The 22,004-nt window shown below is 43.6% G+C and overlaps 1 protein-coding gene across 9 annotated transcripts in view; it reads left to right on the forward strand.

Moving 5' to 3' along the window:
- LOC135899961 (acetylcholinesterase-like) overlaps positions 1–21,973 on the forward strand; it is a 478,426-nt gene extending 456,453 nt beyond the window's left edge. For all 9 annotated transcript variants that reach the window (XM_065429357.2, XM_065429350.1, XM_065429356.1 and 6 more), the window contains 3 exons: positions 9,476–10,969; positions 12,254–12,383; positions 21,832–21,973. In XM_065429357.2, coding sequence (XP_065285429.1) covers positions 9,477–10,969; positions 12,254–12,383; positions 21,832–21,894 — 1,686 coding nt within the window. In that variant the 5' untranslated portion in view covers position 9,476 and the 3' untranslated portion in view covers positions 21,895–21,973. The remainder of the gene's footprint in view (positions 1–9,475; positions 10,970–12,253; positions 12,384–21,831) is intronic.
- The last annotated feature ends 31 nt before the right edge of the window (positions 21,974–22,004 follow it).

Raw genomic sequence — 22,004 nt, forward strand, 5'->3', positions numbered from 1 at the left:
AATGCATTTTGTTAAAGTTGAAACACATAGCTATAGAGCACAGTGCGGGCAGTGATTGGAAATGTGTTATGAGCTGGAAGTCGTTGGCACCGTCCAGCTTATCCAGCTTGTTTTCCTCTGCGCAGAACTTTAGTTTTGCTGCACAAAGCAATGTGTGGGGTACTATAGCACACCGATACACTTTCTGGCTTCGACTATATCTCCTATCGCTCGGTATCTCTTTCTTGATGGTAATGCAAAGAGCCCCAGATGGCGCGCACGACATCAAATCAGTCCCTCCTAACACGACCCCCTCACCACGCCTGCTCCTTTATATATAGTTATATAGTCTATGCATGTGTTTGGCCCTTAACAGAATACAAGTACACAGCAATGTACACTGTATTATCGCATCGCGCATTTGTTTCGCGACTGAAATGACCCTTTACTAGGTACACATGCCAATTATACAGCTGCGATTTTGTAGCGATGCCTTTCCTGTACTATTCCTATTGCGATTCTCGCGCCTCATCCGTAGTCAGAGTGAAAGCAACGCTCCGCTCCCATTGTCAATGAGATGAGCCAGCGGTGAACGGTGGATCACAAGATTGGCCTAAAATCGAGCTGAAGGCATTGCTACAATATCGCGGCCTAGCTTAGATTAAAAAAGAAAAGAAACGGTTGGGACGTCAACGAACTAGACGAACTCTCACCCAGTCTGTTTCTCCCCACAAGCACATCTCGTTACGCTTTTGAGCAATGAGATAGCTACGGGCATGATGGTGGTCGGCAGTACATAATGATCACTTATCTGATAAGTTTGGCGTATTTGTGCAGATTCTGTGACTAGATGATCAGATAATTGTGTAGTTCCTTCTAACTGAATCATCAGTAGCGAGATAACAATATCAGATTTATATCGAAAGAGAAATTCAGACAATAAGCTCATAGTTTACAACAGGGTGAGTTTCAGCGGAAACCATGATATTAAATAGCAAGAGATGACACGATGAAGCATGGTGTAAAGGTTATCGTCTATGCTGCGGCTTTTCGCAGCGTGTCTGGCTGAAGTCAGGTTCTAAAACAAGCAATAAAGTGCAGTCTCATGCTTCTAATCGCTGAGAATGCAATTATGCAGCAACTTAACTTTTTAACATCTGTAACTACATTTTCGAAAGTAGAACAGCAATGAGACTTTTACTTAAGAACCGATGACAATTCAACGTTTTCAGAAGATGAACTGCTTGCGTTAACACTACATTAGTGGCCTCAGAAGCCAGGATGACGGGCAGCCCACACGCTCTTGGTAGCGGGGCTGAAGTCCAGCATCCCACATATAGTATTTCTGATTCAGTACTCAGGCAATATTCAACTGCAGTCATGCGCCACTGATAGTGCGCGACATTATTTTGCACATTCGTTAGCCGTAGACCATGAACACTTTATAAATTTAAAAAGCAGTAGTGCATGTGGAATATCCAAAAGATAAAAATATGTACAAAAGTCACATAAGCCTTAATGGCCGCAACTCTGTGTAACCTTCCCTCTCCAATGGCGTAAATGAAAGCATGAATTTGAAAATTGCGAATTACGTCATGGGAAAATGTCTGCCCATTAAGATGCGCATGCACATCGCGTTGCCCCATGACATTCGTATTTAGGGACTATAATTGGGTCACTTCTACATCGCAATTCAATAGCAGGCCTTGTTGGGTCAATTGTAAAATATGAGCGAATATGCTGCGACATAATTCACTTGTGGAGGCAACGTGCGGGGAGTAACGGGCAATCTGAGAAAACTGCACGCTTTTCGAAGTGATCGAGGGAGCCGTCCCAGGTGACCCTTCTTTTTTTTTCGGTGTAATTTGCTTTATCTTCGTGCTAGTGTTGTAGATGACATTAGCTTAGAAGTAGTTTATCAAAGGGACAGATGGCTACTCGCTTTGTCAAATTCTAAAAGGAGAAATGCACGACGACTGGACAATGGCTGCGCCTTAGCACTTTCTTCCGAAGGCAATTGGGTAACATTCTTCAAACCCTTTGAAGTCAATGGTCGTATTGCTGATCGTGTATGAATATATCGCAAGGTACAGATATCAGCTTATTCAAGGATGATAATTGCAACCATTCACCAAGTCGAAGGACAAACAACTGAACTTTTGTCGTTTCAGGGATCTTTACGGTTTTTCTGGTCGCGATGAGCCGGGAAAGTGTCAGTTATCTGTTAAATACGCAGCGCATGGCACGGATATCGTGGGTAGATTGCCCGAATAGTGCCGTCCAATGTGTTAATTGTGCGTGTGTCGCCTCCTGTGAATCAGGAGGGAATCCAAAACATCGCAGTTGCCAACTGTGAATATTCATTGAACAAGTTATCCTCAAGCACTTGACTACCAGACATTAACTTCTCATGTACTCTCATAGAGGCGTCTTATATCATATGATATTACGCTGTGATAATAGCCAATCTATTCTTGGTGTCGTACATGGAGCCTGTCTTTGAGGATTTGCAAGCAAAGAGAGAGAGAGAGGAAAGATAATGCATAGAAAGGCAGGGCGGTTAACCAGAGGCAGTTCCCATTGGCTACCCTGCACAAGCAAAAGCAAAAATTCTAATCGACATTAAGAGAAAGAAATGGAGCTGGGCAGGTCATGTAATGCGTAGGTTAGATAACCGGTAGACCATCAGGGTTACAGAGTGTGTGCCACGAGAAGAGAAACGCAGTCGAGGACGGCAAAAGACTAGGTGGGGTGATGAAATTAAGAAATCCGCAGGCGCAAGTTGCAATCGGTTGGCGCACCGCAGGGGTACTTGGAGATCGGAGGGAGAGGCCGTCATACTGCAGTGGACTTAAGATAGGTTGATGAGGATGATGGTTATGATGAAGCAAAAAAAAATATATCTTCAGGTCTGCCACGTACTACTGCTATTTCTGCCACTCTTGCGGCAACCAGGGTATTAGGACCCATTGTTTCATTCTCATACAGCTGGTAATTGCAATCTTGCTATATAGATTGTGCATAAAGAAAGCAGCAGACCTAATAAGGAATTTCTTAGTACGGTCTTTACTTTCTTGCTATGGTGCTACAGTCCTTACTTTCTTCCTTTGTGACTTAACGATATTACTTCGTGAGTAAAATTAAGTAGCCATCACTACCAATTTCGGACAGACTCCTTTATTGTTTCCTTTTTCTTCATTTAGTTGTCAGTTCAAGCGGCGAGCATCTCCGTTCATAAAAAGATGTCAGCTTACATGACAGCCAGTCAAAGAGAGGCCGAATAAATAATAACTCTGCATAGATAGCAGTGCCATCGGTTCCTCAGCTCCCGGAAAAGTCGGTCACATTCGAAGGCAGCGCGACTGCCGAGTATCGTTTTGCCGACACCACTTCATGGCAGGCAAGGAGTCGTGTTCCGCCCGATGGTAATCGTGCGGAATGAAGCGGAAGAGTTTGGCCGCTTCGGCTTTGTCCTTTAGGCTGGCCAGGTTGCCTCCCTCCGAGCGGGTCTGATTTAGGTCCGATGTATTTTTGAAATGCGCCGAGGCTCGCTTCCACTCTCCGTGCGAACTGGCACCGTACATCAGTGCATCCGGAAACAAGCCCCCACCGGGCCCACTCCGCCTACACTTCCTTCCTCCTTCCTCCAGTAACAACAATGACGCTAAATTAAGCGCGCTGACGGTCGAAACGGCACGTACAGCCTCCTATACTTCTACCCACCCCCCGCCCACATCTCAACCCACCAGCATGCAACTAAGTCGTGATCTCACAGAAAGGGTGGCTCCTCTGCGCGGCAGAGATGGTTATCCGAAATAAATATTACGCTCCAGGCCTGGCTATTAGCTGAGTTCTTACCCCAAATCCTGTATACAGTGTGGGACCGTGTCACCAGCGTGCGACGACCGGCAGATAAAATGAGTCTTGCACCGCGAACCCCATTTTTACGTTGTTTCGCTAGAACAAATATAATTGTTTTTAACTTGTAGCGTATTATGTGGGTCATTCTATGCATGCAATGCTCCGTTAAGCTTGTGCCTCTTGTGGCGATGTTCGAAGACAGCGCACCCTTCTCCATATGTGGGACAGAGGTTTGTGGTGGCAATGCAACTTACAGAAAGACTTCCACTTTAAAGACTGCAGCACGTTAATACTACGCAGTCTCCTCTATACGTCGCGCCTTCCTTAAGCCGTTGAATCTCTTGATGCTCTTGTACCATTACTCTGTATTGCTCTGAACAACATTGCCACCTCATAAATCACGTGGGCTCCACACCGAAGTGATTGAAAGATTGATGTAGCGGAGGATATCTGTTCGAGACTTGCTGGTCAACCATCCTCATTCACTGGACCTGACCTGCATGACGTTCCACTCTTGTGGGAACCTAGTATGGAGAATGTTTTAAATCGAGGAGTTGCAAATGGTGATGGCTTGGTGCGAACCATCCTCATGGCGTGGGTCTGACGGGATTACGTATGTAGCTCCTGGAGACCTCGGTCAAACAGCCCGCATGCTTATCTGGAGTTTTGTGACAATTCATGGCGTGAGAGTGGTTGCAGCTGCACGAAAGTCCAGCCGACCCAACCCGCTGCTCAAACCACACAAATCAACCCTAGAAGTGGCGTCCTATCGTCTTATTGCCAAGACCTAGGTATGGAGGCCGAAAGGATGGCGCTGACACGTCTGGAGTCGTATCTACAGAATTAGGAGATACACTCTAACATCCCCCCTGCTGCTATGTTCCACATCCACGGGCACAAGATCTAAAGTTGGAACATGGGAATGTTGAACATTCGCCGCCATTCTCGCAATGAGCGCTAGCTAACACTGCCGGAGTCAAACATGTACGCATACACAAATACTCAAGAAGACGCTGAAGAAGGTGGCCACAGCTGTAGCTTAATTAATAATAAATTGCGCGCGTAAGCTTAAGATGTTCTTTCAGCTCCCATCTGCGGCAACTTGTATTTTCGTCCACGTTAATTTCGATTTACTTATTCGTACGTTTCGATTAAAACATAACAACTAATTTTTCGTACATTTCCATTGCATTGATTTCCTGTTTTTTTTTTCTTTATGCGGTTGCAACTAAATTATATGATTGTAATAGCAGGTGCTACCTGCCTCTCACGAAAAGCACAGTTTGCTTAAAGCATGATGCGCTTTTCCGCTTCACTCCGAGCGTTTTCGATGCGGGATCCTCTCTCTTGTGACAAGTGTTTCAAAGATAATAAATGTCAACACGAATCCAGAAGAAAATTCAACAGAAGTGGAGCACAAGTAACCAGCTGACAGCCTAACACGATAAACACTGTGAAATATTTTGAAGTGCTCGCAGTCTATGTTGAGTGGGCCTGACGGTGACTATGAGAACTTCAGCATTCACGCGTGTCTCGCAGGCAGAGCAAAAAGTTTGTTTTTGTGGGGGAAAGCAACAAGAAAAGATTTGATACACCACGAAATGGTAATTTCAAACTGAACCAGCGGAAAAGGAAAAAAAATGTAGGCATTATGCACTGTGGGAGTCGATGTTGGATGCAACAGTTTTCAGGGAGCTGGTTTCCCATCATAATTTGGGCTTCAACAAAGAGCAAGCAGATGTGCGAACCATGTGTGATGCGAGTACAGGGGACTGTGTATGTGTCACGCAAGTGTGTTTGTGACAAAAACGTATGTGGGACTACAGCAGAAAGGTAACGATGACGGTGACGACAATAGTATGACGACGGCTGCAATGGCTTGACGACTAATTAGTTGCATTCTGGCGAAGAAGCGTTATGTTTTTGCGCCGCACATGTCACGTCATTAACCTCTTGCAATAGTTATGTTCGAGCAGCAAACTGTTCACAAGCTATGCCAAAATTTAAGCAACAGGTCATGCGGATGCACAGCGTGAGACTCTGACGCGGCGATATCACGAGTGCGAAGGCGATGTGTGATCGAGTGTTTTCAGCGCAAACAAGAAAGCAAAAGTAACACACGTGAAAACATGACAAGCGCTAAGAGTCATATGCGATAAGAGTCGCCGATATATGATGCTTGTCGATGGTTATTAAATGACGAGACCATGTGAACATAGGCCACCGAAGCACCGACTACCTCAACCACCGAAAACAAACTCAAGCGACAAAAGAATGTAAGAAAAAGAGAAACAAACAGAATGAAAAAGGAAAAGAAGCAATAAGGAAAAAATGAGGAGGAAGTGAGCATTACTTCACTCGAGCGTCGCCTGCTGCAATATACATCGTCAGAGCGTGCTGTATCGGCGACATGCCAACGTCCAGTCACAGCATGCGTTACCGTAATGATCTTTATCTGTAGAGCCAGGGCATAAAACAAAAGAAAAGAGTGCAAAATAAAGCACACACAAAATAGTCCAGGTTCACATAAACATGTACTAAGTCCGGTACTGAGTAAATTCACGATGCACGAAGAGTCGTATTTCAATAAGACTGCATAGAATCACTATTTCTTAGAAAGCCCCGAACAGTTGTGACAGCACGTCTTTGTCTGGGCATTAACATGGATCAAGAACCCTTTGTACAGATGAAGTGCGCCTTTCCAGCTCGTCCAAGCAGCTGTGCAGGGCATTTCGCTGGCGATCGTATGGGGGTGATATGTGCATTGGTACACAGTATGGGTACACATCTTTAAAGGCACACTAAAGTAAAGCACTATAGCAGTGTAGGCTAAAGTATTGTTAGACAGCTCTGTTGTCGTTAATCTCACCATAATAGGTTGACTGCTAGAACAGCTAATGAAGGTCAAAGTTCCATTTTTTTAACTTCCTGCCGGGACACCAACGCTGGTACGTCAGTGTCACGACACGGATTTTAAATTATTTTTTCATGTTTAGACTGCGTTGGCTCAGTGAACGTTCCCAAGGCTTGCCATGTTCATTTCCTGGCTCCCTCAAAACACAATGTAGTCCATTTTTACTAATAAAGAAGTACGTAGGACTCAGCAGATGCCGTCAAATTTCCTGACGGCTTGGTGAGATGATTCGGCAACCTCGAGGCGGCATCGCCACCCGTATTTCGTTTTCACACCTTTTCTGGCTTAGTGCCAAGTGTCTTCCCGCGGTAAGAGTGGTGTTTGTGGTATTGCAGGAGGGTTATTTACTAATACAGGGGAAATTATTTATCTCTCTAGAGTCCGTTCAAGTATACACTTACGGATTTTAAACCTCTTGTGTCACGGTGACACGTACGCATTCTGAAAGAAAAATAGGCACATACCTAGTGGTACATACCCAGTTGCACAAGAATAGCACATTCTAAATATAAGAAATAAAATAATATCAATGAAGCCGTTGAATACCATGCACAATTCAATTAAAAGGTCTGTCTGTTTTAGAGGTACCTATTCAAACGAACAGTACACCATTTAGAAGTATATTTAGAGGTACTTAAGGTAAACAATTATAGCTACATTCAAGGCGCCATGTACATTTTTCATGTCTGAAATTATTGTTTGATCCCACAGTACAGAGTTGCGCTCACAGCTACTAAATATTCGGCAAGAATCGAACTATACTATACCCCACGCCGTAAAAATAAAATCTGGGATAGATCCAAATATTGCTCCTCATTAATAGTCGAGAAATTAACTAGTCGCCATGTACAAAACTAATAAATCGAAGGTTGCGGGCAGGAATACGTGTCTCGCCCCCAAGGTCTTCGACTGCTGTCAAACACTGCAAGTGTTGTAGTAAATACTGCGTCCTGTCGTCACGCAGGTAGCAAAGTCCACTATTTGTGTAACGACTACCGTGCTCAATGCATACAGCTGCCGCCTCAGATGCTTAATGGGTGTCGCCACGTATATTTCGCCACGTACGTCGGTATAAAAGCCATTACCTCTGAGAGCATGTGCCTTTCTGGTTAAGAATTCACGAGAATCTTCTACATGGCAATAAAATATCTAAACGAATAAGTGGTCGGATACTTTCTTCTCTATGTATTATTATCCATAGCTTGTCAGTGCGTGGTCAAACCACCTTAGTTTTCCCTAATACTTTACTTCAACGTGCGTTATCTTTGCCGGCCGTCTTGCGCGGGAAGCCCTTCGGCACCTTTAATTTTCTTCATTTGTGTGCGCTTGGCCATCGCAATCTTTCCACGCAATGTGTTAGAGATCCCTAGTAGTGAGGTAACACCAAGTGGGCTGGTGCATCTGTCGCTGAAAAGGTTACCTTGCACACAGCCACGTATACGTACTATTTTTTGAGAGAGAACACCAATGCCACATCCATTTCATGACCTCCTAAACATGTGGCACACAAATAATCATCGGATCCGATCTGATGGGACGGATGGTACGATAACTTTAGCTTGTATTGCAGTATTAATTTAAATCCTTTAAACAATACATGACTAGAGTATTCACTAATGCTCGTTTCTCTTTGACAACAACGATTTACTTTAGCTTTTTTGCGAGCTTTCGCTGTCCTTCCGACCTTCATTGCAGTGATTACACTTGCCACCTTAGCTCCTACGTAGACCCTTTGATATATTTAAGGGGTACGTATTTCCAGTGTCTATTTTCTTCTTTCTTCGAATGTGAGACTGGTTTGCAGCGATTGTGCCAAGTGCATGGTAGGAGGGCTCAACTTTTTCCTCAGAACGCCTATGTTTGCTTATGACCATTTCCATTCATATGCTTGTTTCAGAGGGGTGTGTCATTTGGTTCGCAGGTTTCGACACTGCTACGGCGAACCAAGAATAGACAAAAAATCTCAAAAGATAAAAGCGTAGGAGCTTTCTGTTGTTTAAGGAGCACTATTTAGCATCACACAGCCTCGATAATGTCTTTATCCTATAGTGGCAAATTAGAAAGAATGAAACGAGAAATCAAGGCATCAAAGAAAGATAAGCGAGAACTCAATATATGGCGGTTTTTTATTATTCTAAAGCAGCCACAAAAATATGCAGGAGCTCTTGCGCAAGAAATTACATAAATACAGTGTGCGCGTTATGCAGCGCGACAGCACATCAGATTCAGCACTGAGAAATATATATTTTTTTAATGAGTAACACACGGCCGATTACATGGCATTCAGATTTAAGAGACCCGTGTGCTTTATTAAGTCGACATTATGGAAGCCTTACAATAGTACCACGGCATGTGGGTGAGCTTCAATATTGCTGGCCATAAATTACACCCGACCGCATGAACTCAAACATGACGGTCAACCACAACACACTGGTCTGTTCGCGGTTGCTGTGCTCTTTATTTTTCATCCTACACGGGCACCTTAAGAATTCTAAGTTCCTTACAATATACCTGCGCTGTGTTTTTGAAGGACTCAGCACTCTCTAAAAAAGTGTCACCTCCTTCATTACCTGTCAGTTTCTTCAGGTGTCACTGCTTTGAGCGTCTGTGTTTGTCGGAAATGTCTTGGGTATGTAGGGGTGCTTTATCCTTGCCATCACTTTTATGCTGGTCTCCTTTCGGGCATGCAAATAACGATTCCTAATGTAATCATTCTTGCAGAATGAGGGCCACCATGCTGCTGGTGGGCTTTATGTTAGCCTCCTTGGCAGCCATAAGTGCTCAAGAAGCAAGCGACGACGTTGTTCAGACCATCACTGGCGCTGTGCGGGGTGTCGATGTTCCCACGACGACAGGGTCAGTGCGTGCCTACCTAGGCATTCCCTTCGCGGAGCCGCCGGTTGGAGAGCTTCGCTTCAAAAAACCAGTGCCGAAGATGCCATGGAAGGGTGTTTACAACGCTACCTCGCAGCCACCACTCTGCCCTCAGATGCCCGTTCGAATCAACAATTTCTTTCTTATTAGGGCCTCGGATCCTGTGTCCGAAGATTGTCTATACGTGAACGTGTTCGTTCCGACCAGGAACGACTCCAGCTTGCTACCCGTGATCGTCTACCTGCCAGGTGGTGGCTTCTCCTACGGCGGCATCTCTATCGGAGCCATGGACACATCTGAGCTGGCAGTGAGAGGCAACGTCATCACGGTCGCCGTCGGTTACAGGTTGGGCGCTTTCGGATTTCTCTACATGGATATCGAAGACGCTCCGGGAAACATGGGGCTCTACGACCAGCTTCTAGCACTCAAGTGGGTTAGGAATAACATACGCGCATTCGGTGGTGACCCCTCCAGGGTGACGCTGATGGGTGAAAGTGCGGGCTCCATTGCAGTTGGCATGCAGTTGATATCGCCCAAGAGCAAGGGCCTGTTCAAGCGTGCCGTAATGCAGAGCGGCAGCCCATTCACCGCCGCTGTGGTGAGCGATCAGAAGCAGGGGCTTTTCAGAGCTTACCTGCTTAGCAGAGCGCTAGGTTGCGACGGAGGTGAGGCCAAGAACAGCGCTGAAGACGTTGTCAAGTGTCTCAAGTCGAAGCCTTTCATGGACATTTTGAACGCCACAGAGAGCTTCAACGCCGGCGGCTTGGACTCGTTCTTCCCCGTTTTCGGCGAGGAGATGCTGCCCGAAAAACCTGCGACCGCACTGAAACGCGGAATCGTCAACGCCGACGAGCTCCTGGCCGGCATCTGCGAATCAGAAGGCGACCTTTTTCTCTACTTCTTGTTCAACAAGCTTCGCGACATGAACTCCATCGAAGACGTGATGAGCGGAGAGATGATATTTCTCATCAAAGCTCTCATCACCTCGACCATGGAGGTCGACCCGGACCCTATCATCAAGTACTACTTCAACGGCGTGAATGTTACCCAAGGCAGAGAGCCCGTCTACATTGGTTCCTCGCTAATCGGAGACATGCAGTTCGGCTGTCCGACGCTGGGTTTCGCGAAGAGGTTCCTCCGCACAGATAGGTCGGTTTACATGTACCAATGGTCACAGCAGGCGTCTTTCGTTGACTGGCCAGAGTGGACGCGACCAACGCACGGAGACGACATCTTCTTCAGCCTTGGCTCTGGTCTCAAATTGGCTAAGAACGCCACCACAGATGACATCAAAGCTACAGAAAACTTCATACACATATTGTCCACCTTCAGTCACACAGGGTAAGGCTTCGTTCTAATTTACTGATGGTCCGGCAACTAGTTGAAATTGTAAATTTTGCGAATGCAACGACCGCATTGCATTAACACGCTGAGCTTCTTTTCAGTGAACTTTTAATGGGAAACCAGAGACAACGCATTTCCGGCGTACCTTGCATGACAACCACGCTGTTGCCATAAGTCATGGTACATTTACTCTTCAGTTGGTAACCACGAGGAATACATGTAGCCGGTGCACTGCGTAGTCACCTCGTAGCGTAGAATGGACACACCAATGCCATCGGATGGTACGCGGGCAATACACCGGAAATATGTTATTTGTTAATGACCTTCAATGTGTAGCTATCCACTAACCTATATTCAATAACGCACTAATTTCGTGAAATTACCGGTGATCGACGATTGTCAATGCAAAGTATGCAGAAATATCTCAGTACTTAGATTCACAACCTGGAGTTTTCACGTATTTGTCTCGCGTGAACGTATTCAACCACTATTGCAACCCCATCATAAAAGCAAATGTAGTAATATTCCAGTAGTGTATGAGCGACATGTTTACTATGAGGAAGCATCGCACATACGCAAATAGCAAGACTAATCACGCGACCAACTTGCGCTTATTTTTCTCAGCTTTGTAACACTTAAGCCGTTTTAGGCTGAGAGAGCAATTTTACCTCAGTGCCGAACCTCGTGCCATTCTAGGGATATTATCTGCAAAATTGCACCTATCTTTATTTTAGTTTTGCCTGTCGACAAAATTAAAGGCTGGTTTAAAATAAATTTGACGCTTCCAAACAGCCGTCATTTCTGTAGTCATTTACACGTTATCATAAGTTGCACATTTTTCATAAGACCTCTAGCGATCGCCATGCAGGTCGATTATTATGCTACATATCTATGGATCGATTTAGTCACCAGGTTAGCCTCATCTGCATGAGAATTCAATTTGCTATGCACTTGGTTCGTAGATAAATGCATTTTTGTGCAGTAATAAATGCATCAATTCAGCCTTGTGTATGTCGCGTGCATATGTCGAAAACCTCGCACATAATTTTCATTGACGCACCTTCGTTTTACGCGCACTATCTTAATGCACATTCCGCTCGCTTTATCTTTCTCCAGCGACAGCGTCATTGGCGCATTTGCAGCAATATTTGTAATCAGCGCGACGTAGCTATACCAGAAGTTGTGATCCTTATCGCATTATACATCTTGAGAAAAAAAATGACCAACTCGATGTTTGCAGGATTAACATTTTTGTGTTATCTTTCCTTCTTTGCCTTCCAGAGTGCCAAAAGTCCTCGACAACACCAGCTGGCCGAAATTCAATGACGAAGAGCAGTACCTAGACCTTCGGCGGGAGGGAAACGTGGTCAAGAAGCGTTTGCTTCAGCCTGCATGTGAATTTTGGGGCAAGGTGCGTCCTTACGAATGAAGATGTGTTCCATAAGGCCTGCTACAGCAAGCATCGATGACCATAGCAAATATCATTGCACTCTTGTGATAGCTAATGAGTGGGCTCTGACTGGAGAGGTTTCAGTGATATGCGTACATTGTATGATTGCATCTTCATGACATCTCCAGCCAGAGATCATTCCAGATTATATATATATATATATATATATATATTACAAATAAATATGTTATGTACCTGTCAGAAATTATATAGAAATATTTACAATAATAGTGCAGATATATTTACATCATTATCTTGTACATAACAAGAAAACAAAATATTGCAGCGTGTTTAGAATTTCGACAAATCCAAGAATTGTCACTCCTTAAAATGTCGCCTGCGTGCACTTGAAAAGTCCATGTCTTGTTCATGTGAGGTGCCGTGCATCAGGTATGACTCAATCTCGTTTGTCTTTGATAGGAGATTTACCTTTGTCATTCCTAGTTGTTATTGTTTTACTTGTGAAAGCATGATGTCAAATGTCATGAATGACTATCTTTAAGACTGTTAGCTATTCATTGTTATTCTGTTAGCCTGTTATCTACCACGTGGGCTCAATTCACTGTCTGAAAATTTGAACTTGCTCGTATTATATGCGCTGAGTGTTCTACTTTTTTTATCATGGCTGCTTACACGAAAACTACACGGGAAGTATGAGAAGGGTGTGTACCCAGCGGCAGACATATTGTGGTCCTGCATAAAAAGCTACATTTTCGGCAACGTCTAAAACAGTTTTACAAATGTTCAGTGCCTTTTCCTCACACCAGTGATTACAGATTCTTATTCAGGCATTTTTGGAAGCGCCTACTTTTCAAAGCATGAGCGCGTTACACAGAAACCAGTTGTACTTCGAAAGTCATGTGTCATCTTGTTTTCGCGTAAGCAACTGCAGCAGTCTCACTGTGAACGTGAGATCGCAAAAGAGTGTGTGCTGTTTGCGATCTCATCCGACGAAAATGTCGGAGGTCTAGATATGTAACGATATATCCAAAAGGGTGAAATGTTTTCTCCCACAAGAGCTTGAAAGTCTGAAATTTCAACACGCAAACCCAACGACACGTACTGGCACTGAAATTTATATTTAGCATAAATAAAAGCATGAGAGAAAAATAAGTAGGACACCACGTCTTTCCTGTTTCGCGTTGCCCCGTGTGCGTCACATTGCCGCCGTTTCCGCCCGAGTGCGGAGTTGCGGAATTACAGGATTCGTAGTTAACTAAGCTAGGCTGTGACGCAGCACCACACTGTGAAGTATAGCCGTTCGTATCAGTGTGCTAGATTTCTTTGTTTTTTGGCTCACGTCTAACTTTATGCTGGAAGCCCGGCAACTAGTCCGCTTATGTAGAGTGCAGTAATAATGTGTACGTAAATGGGTCGTCACAATTTCCCAAGTCTTTATAAATTACCGGCTCTAATGTAGCCTACCTTCCCATCTGTGTGCAGTTAATAAACGAACGAACAAAATGCGAGCACTGCCCTTTGATTTGATGAAGTGAAGCCCTATCCTAAAGTATAACGAGAAATTCTGTTGTTTGGTGTTCGTTCACCTTGTAATGCGCTTTGCACAACTAGCATCCACGAAAGGACCCGCCAAATAAGGACGACTGGCCGCAAGTCATTGTCGTCCTCAACAGCCTGAACAGCCGCCTTCGAGGATATGTTGTAATAGAAGTCTCTGGCATCTAATCAGAAACATGTTACAAGTGTGCTGTCTCTCAGATAATCTATGACGTTGGGATCTGTCGCTCTTGTCCGGTGTGTCTTCTCCTATAGTTGCTAGTGGTAGTCAGTGCTTCACACGATGAAATCCTATCCTTACTTCTGGGCTTCACCAATGCAAGAAAGCATCTATATCTCAGCTGCTACAAAAAATACCACTTATTTCGTTCCGTAGACGACCGCTTGGGCTCTCGAGACAGTGTGTTGTGTGCTGTGAACATGCATCGCATGTAGTGCCATGACACTGTACAGATATATGAAAAAGTATATATATATGGAATATCTAAGTAACTGGGCACATCGCAACAAAAGTTGTCCGTGATCTTGTTATCTCTCAAGCATACAGTTTGCACACTCAATGCATGTTTTTATTTATCTAATCGTAATCTGTGGGCACCATCAGCACTGTTTTTCCGCAAGCATCATTGGTCTTGACAGGGCGTGATGAAAATGCAGCACTGGGTGAAGACCAACTTCTGTTGAAGCGACCACATTGCCGCTCATTTTCTTGCTTATGTATCATTCTGTGTGTGACACACATCTTGCATTTGTATAAGCCCCACTTCTCGACACAGACATCTTTTAAGTTATTTTTTAGCACTGTAAAGTAACTACATCAAAGTAGACACAACCGCAGCGATTTGGGCCTGTTGGTATACCGTGGTAAAATAATTTTATAGCGGAATACCTGGAAAGAAAAAAAACGCAATGGAAGACAGAGAGTTCTGCCTTTCTTTGTGTTTTTCTTCCCATGTACTTGCGCTATTAAAGATATTTTATTAAAGTAGGACTAGTGAGACCTGTTTACATAGTGTCATGCAATTTTGTCAAACACATGAACCCAGAACATACACGCGCTTCAGGATGCAAAATTCTTTCGTTTGTATTATAAGCAGCTAATATAAGCACTGGGATTCCTAACTGTTCATTAGCACCGCTCTCAGGGAACCTAAATATTGGGGAACTCTAGCCACCAGGCTCATCTTGTTCATCTAAAAAAATGTAAGCTCATCACATTATTTGTCGGCATTTAAGAGATATATCTGCAACGTCGTTGGAACAAAATCAGCATTGTGAACGCAGTGTCCTATTAAAATTTGTGTTCACCCGCTGTTTGTTGCTTCAGTAAGTTTATTGGCATAGCGAATCACACTATCATTTCCCAACTGGCTCGAATATTAATATCAAATGGTATTCCCTATGTCGACCCTTCAAGAATCGTAAGTACAATGTTCTTTGTTGATATACGAATATTCTTGCTTCAAGGCAGGTTATCCCTCTAGTCGCTGGCATAACATGCTGACACTGCACCCGTCTTGACACAAGTATTTGACATCACTCATGTTTTCGTCTGGATTATGCGAAAGATGGGATGTTGTTCTTTATTAAATGTGCGGGCAGGAGGGGTTAGCATATTTGGGGATACCCACCGCTCCTTCTCTCTTAGATAAACAGTACTTATAAAAAATTGGGTGGCTAAAAGAAACAATAAAGAAAAGACAGAGACAGTACGTAAAAAAATATAGGCTGGCTAAGACTGACTAAAGAAAGTGATACAACGTCAACATAAAAAGTAAATATAGGTTCTAAAGCACTAGGGCCAAATTCGCATAGAGTTCAAACTGACGATTATTACACTCCGGACCCGTTCCCTAGCATTGACGTGCCTCATTTCCTCACCCGTCAAGATAAAATTTAGAGAAATTATTTTCTTGCATAATCTATTTCAGACTTTTACCAAATCCTTACGTTACAGCTGCCAACAAGAGGTGCAGGAGAAAAAAACGTTCAATTGCAGTGCATTACTGTGCACTGTTAAAAGATCTGTGACCATGGACCTTGGAAAACTAAGAAGACGTATTATAGTACACAAATTATCCATGCGATTGTTCAGTGATTAGTGAAATCAACGAAGTGTACCCGTGTCGCTGCTACAACGCTCTTTGTCTAGGAGGATTCATTTTCCCCACTAATTAACTTTCAATAGCAATATCAGAACTTATTGGATTCAATAGCCCACATCAACAGCTGTGCTATGCGAAGCGCTGTAGCACAATGCTTTCGAAACAATTTTGAGCAGCTGACCATCTCTAACTGCACCATAAGATATCTATGCAGGTACGCTGCTTCTATGTGAATGAGGTTGCCGTGACCACGATTCGAACTTGCAACCTCGCACTTCGTAGAGGCCGTCAAAACCGCATAGTATCCGCGGCGGGCACGATAGCTATGTTTTCCTTTTTTTTTTTCGAGATGCAAACTTTTTCGTAACCCGAATCCAAACGTGAAAGTTGAAGCACGCCATCAGATATGTCCCCATCCAGGCGTGGATCTCCGCGCTTATCGCTAAGGCTGCACTGTTCCCAAGCGAACGCGGCCACAACTGACTGATGTGCGGACTGACTGACGAACGTGGCACGCGAAACTCCAAACACTCCTTAGCCCATTCCACTCGTTGCGCTTAAGGCCAGGAAACTACCCGAGACCGCACTTTTTTCTTCCTATGACGAACCGGTCGTTGGCAGGAAAGGAGCACAGTCTGGCGGCAGCAAACATCGGAAACCAGCTCACCGGAGACAACGTCGCCACCTGGAAGAAATGAGGGCAACTAGGCAAAGCAACACGCGGTACGAGTTCTTCGTCATACAAGGAAATAAACAAGACTGGAAATAAACAGGGCAAGCGATGAAGGACGTGTATATGCAGTTGCTGTGGACACGGATAGAGAGCGCGCGTTCTTTTGTCATGGTGCGAGCCAGAGGCAGGCAGTTGTTGCAAATGACGGCAGACTCCGGGCTAAAGCCCTCAAGACTTAACCCCTATTCTCCAGTGGACTGTACGCAAAGCATTGGCCGGCGCAATTTAAGCCGCGAACATGTCCTAAATATCACATACATAAGAAATAATATTGGTAATTAGTTCCCCCCGCTCAACCCGCTTACTGTAAACATTCAAAATTTCAAAAGCTCGCAGCAGACATGGCGTCCCTATCTGCTAACGTGAAAGGCCGGAACAACAAGCGCTCCTTTAGATGTACTGTTCTAATCTGTGTACATAGACAGTGCCAGCCACCTTCCATAGATCAAATTAACACGCTACATCAGAAGTATAGCCGCGTAGTCGGACTCGAGAGTTCTCTGTTATCTTTGTTCCTAGCGACTATAGGTACATCTGGGGGTAGGTAATATATTTTCTTGTTCTTTTTCGTTTTGTTCATTGAAGCGCAACGACCACTGCTATCTTGCGTTGTTAACAAAAAAATTAGATTCTCGGGGCCTTCTTAGGTTGTTACGTAAATAGCGCGCATTTCCCCACATGCCTTCAGTTAAACCTCTATGGTGTGGTACTCCATCTGTCAGCCCCCTTATTAACTCTGCATTTCTAGCAGCTAATTGGTGCTTCCGATCAGAACCACATAGATTAGAGAAAGGGCAGAAGGTATTCCTTACTTGTACAGGTCATGAAATATGCCCAATATGCAAACGCCGTCTGAACTCATAGATAGGATCTCCCCAAAAAGTTGCTTAAGAGCCCTAAATTCAAGACAAGGCAGTTGATGAAGTATACAGACATTTTTACCGACTTCCATAAAATTTGTACATATATACTTTCGCTATTCTTTTACTTTGACTTTCTTTCACGCGTTGTGCCAGCGTACTAGATGCAACGAAACGGCTGTTTCTAAAAACTTGGCCCTCGACGTTTATGTACCGTTGAAGTGTACTAGCAATACAGAAAACAGGAGCAACAAGATAACATGCTTAGTTGTTGTCTCTACGTGAAAGCAGCCGTTATTTAGGTGAATGAATCAGGGGGATATGAGAGGCAAGATAATTTTTAATACATAACCTTTAAGATGCGCTGGAGCAAAGATATACTAAATATGAGCCCGCACTAAACAAAAAAAACGGCTAACAAGAACAAAAAAGGAAGTCTGGTAACGTAAATGCACTAAATTGGTTCAGAACATAAATAACACAAAACGCGTGATAACATGAGGCCCATCTTACTTAAACTTTATTCGCAATAAGGAGCTGGCATCACTAGCCCTTCACGTACTTTAATTGCATGCAGAGGAAGATGTCTTCACGTGAAGCACCACCGTCAGGTGCTTAATAAGACGTTAAATTTGAGTACTTAAGGTTAGAAAGCGTTACATTCGTAGCAGTTGTTTGTTTTCTCAGTAGCGTCGTGTTGATCACCATTACGATTCTCTGCGGTCGTATAACGGTGAGCTTTAGAGCTGTTCTAGTGCACGAATGATTGCGAATCACCGGCGAAGACTTTCGCTTCTAGAAAAGCATTGCAGCGTACAATAAATCTAACAAGAGCGTGATTTTAAAGCGAAGCTTTATTTGCCTATACTTTCCAAAGTTTGGCGTGGCTTCTGGGCGCTGCCTGCTTGGCCGGTCAGTATCTCGGCGGATATGTTTGTCAGTATTATATAGGAAGGTTATATGTGCTGCGAATAAAAGTAGCAGCGAACGGGCTTGTATGCTTTCGGATGAAGTAGTGCAAGTAGGCGATCCTTTCTTCTGCGCAAGAAAACAATAAATTCCTGCACAATACCTGTACATGCATGTCGGCTCAGAGGCATCTCTAAAGCACACCAGCCTGTTAATATAATAAAGCATAATAATATTCAGCGGATTTTTCGATTTACCTAATCTTCATTGATTCAGCCATTCGGTATGTGTCATAGGATGTGTGTCTAGGCCAATCCTCCAGAATGGGTATGTTCCACGGTGACAGAAGACGATGAGCAAAATTAGAACAAGGTGAAAGCAGGAGCCTACGTTTCGACAAGTGGACTTGTTTCTTCAAGTGTTACATAATCCTTAAATGTTGCTGAATAGGTGTCCTACTTGACTGGGCCACACACCTGTCATCACCATGCCTTCCTCGACAAGTATTATGCAGCGCCTACGTCCTCATGACATCGCTGCGTAGGCGTCTCACATTCTGTGTCCACCTGATTTAGCGTTTTTATTTCGGCATAGCTTGTAAATAATTATTTGCATAGACATAAAAAATTAAGTTATTATTTTTATGTTGGGTGGACCTAAACATCGCATGAGACTGCACGCGTAATGAATTGGATGTATTTAAACAAAATTATATGCATCGCGGTTAGTTGTAAAGCTTTCAATTATCCACGCTTTACTAATGCATCGCTTCACATATTCCAACATGTGCATTGGATCATCTTTTATTTTTTTGCTTAGCTTGCCCGTAGAAATTTATATAAAATGCGGTGGGAGAAGTGCATTATAAATAGCAACAAGATTGCATTTTAATAGAAGAAAAAAATGAGAGACAAATTTGAGCTGCTAAATATTTTGGATGTCTTCCGCATAAACTTCGACATGACAAAACTTCGATAAATTTGGAGATAAACTTCGATAAACTTCGAGGTAAACTTTGATAAACTTCGAAATGAGAAATGTGCTCTCCTTCCTGAAGTAACAGAGAAGGTGGCGAGATTTAAAGAAGGACATGTTTCTAAGATAAACAAAATTATTTTTCAGCTCAAAAGATCCGCGAGGTGTAAGTATCACATGGAGGTCAGTTGTCCATGGTGTTACCAGAAGTCGAACACAACTCGACGGTATAACAACGACAGTATCGATCAACGAATGCCGGTTAAAAATGGTGCCAGCCACGGAGAAATAATCTCTCCGTTATTAGAGACTGCATGTTTGTCAGAAAGTATCCTAGGTTGATAATGGTTAGGCGTAAGCGTTAATAAACAATACCTCAAAGACCTGCAGTTTTCAGATGACATTGCTGTGTTCAACGACACTGGAGATGTCTTACAAACATGATAGCGGCCAGAAACAGCATAGTTTAAGAATATCTCAGTAGAATAATATGCTTGAAACTAAATTCAGTGGCGCCACAAGAAAAGTGGTTTTTGTGATTAGTAGCCATCGCCTTGAAACAGCAAAGCAACGCATTTATCTACACCATGGAGGCAGAGGTGACTAGTATCACGAAAAAAAAAAATTCCAAAAAAGTACAGATGAATTTGAACGCATATGACAGGCATTCAGAAGTAGTGACGGCAGCTTGCCGATATCCTCCAAAAAACAGTTTTTGATCACTGCATTATTCCAGCGTTAACCAATGTGGCCGAATCTTGTAGGATGACGAAAAATGTTGAGAGAGGAAATTGAGCATCGCGCGACTGCCTTCGAAAAAAGAATGTGACAGTAACGTTAGAAGACAGGAAGGTGACAGTGTGTACGGCAGTATATTCTTAAATAAAGTTGAGAATGAACCTCCTAGAACTGTAAATTGGATTATGAAGGACACCGTAGTGCGGGACTTGGCTTTAATGTTTACTGCCTGTGGTTCTTTAACGTAAAAAAATGCAAAGCATGGTGCACTAGTGCATTTGCATTGTGCCCCAACCGAAGTGCAGCCGCAATGGTCGGGAACCAAACCCGCGTCCTCAGCTGCACAACGCCACAGCCACTAAGCCACTGTGCCGAGTAGCGGGATATTCTAGTTTAGATTAATACAAATAAATGGAGTTGGGCAGGCCCCGGGCAGGGCATACAGCCAGTGGCGCATTCTAGTGCGAGAATGGGTACTCGCCAAAGAAAATGCTGTCGAAAGCGGCATAATATAAGATCAATTTATTAGATCGTGAAATTAACAGGTACAGGATCCATGGAGTCGGGCGATGGAAGGAAGGTTAATTGGACATCGCTGAAAGTGGTCTTCTATCCACAGTGCACAAAAAATAGGTGATGACGATGGCGATAATGATGAATGGCAACATTTGCTCAGGTTTTGCTCATTGCTAGAATTTTTAATGAATGCAGATATACGGATGTTGCAATGTTACGCATCTGTGCACATGGCCTTCTAAAGGTTTAATGCAAATTGTTGAGCAATGTATCAACTCTCAAGTGGTTGTCGAATCTGGAAAAAAGCTCCATCTTTTGTGTACATAGAGTATCACTGCATATATGAGCGCACTGGTTAATTGTCAGGACTGCATTTTTAATTCGCCCCATGTTACGTGCATGTGCAAACCAGAAGCTCACAAAATGCGAAAGCTCCATCACAATGTCAACACATTGCGACGCTCCCAATTTTACTCTTTATAGCCTTACGTGCGTATGCAAATAATGTACTTGGTACACGTGGCACATTATGAGATCTCTACATTATGTACTGGAACTCATGAGTGTCACTGGATTGTTCGTTTCCTGTGTTGCTTTAGAGAATTTTACGTAAACAGTCATGCGAGGCGAGACATTATTACTGTTTATCTTGCTATCTAGATTAGGCTATCGTCGTCATTCATGTATTCATTTATGTCAGCTTACTCTTGTATAAAAAGCCGTACGTGTCGAAAACGTGAAAATGCAATAATAGAATCCGTCCTTCTGCTAGAGTCTTTTTGTGTAGCAGTCGATGCAGTATTTGGGTTCTTCCGTTGTGACCATGAACAATTATAATTTTGGAGCTGCTTAATGAAGAAACCCATTGACGAAAACAAGTGTAACAAGCATAATTATGATTACAAGGCTTATTCATGCGTTCTTGGAACTATTGTTTAAGTGCTTCGTCATAACAGGCCGTCTTTACCACGAAGGCCTCTCTGCAGTGACTTCATCTTTTTTTTTAATTGTTAAGTCGGTAAGTCCATTTTCTTACAACTCTCGTTTACTTACAGCAAAGCAGACGGTCGTGCAAGAAACGACTAGCTGCGGGCCTGGATACAATGACGTACTGCTGACTGCAGCGCTGACCAACATTTATATGATCTCTTTTTACATCAAGTGTCATAATAAACTCCGGAGGCTGGTCCTCCATGAGCGCAAATGCTCTGACGTTTCTTTACTGGCA

This window comes from Dermacentor albipictus, chromosome 4 (assembly GCF_038994185.2).
Source record: "Dermacentor albipictus isolate Rhodes 1998 colony chromosome 4, USDA_Dalb.pri_finalv2, whole genome shotgun sequence".
Taxonomy (NCBI): Eukaryota; Metazoa; Arthropoda; class Arachnida; order Ixodida; family Ixodidae; genus Dermacentor; species Dermacentor albipictus.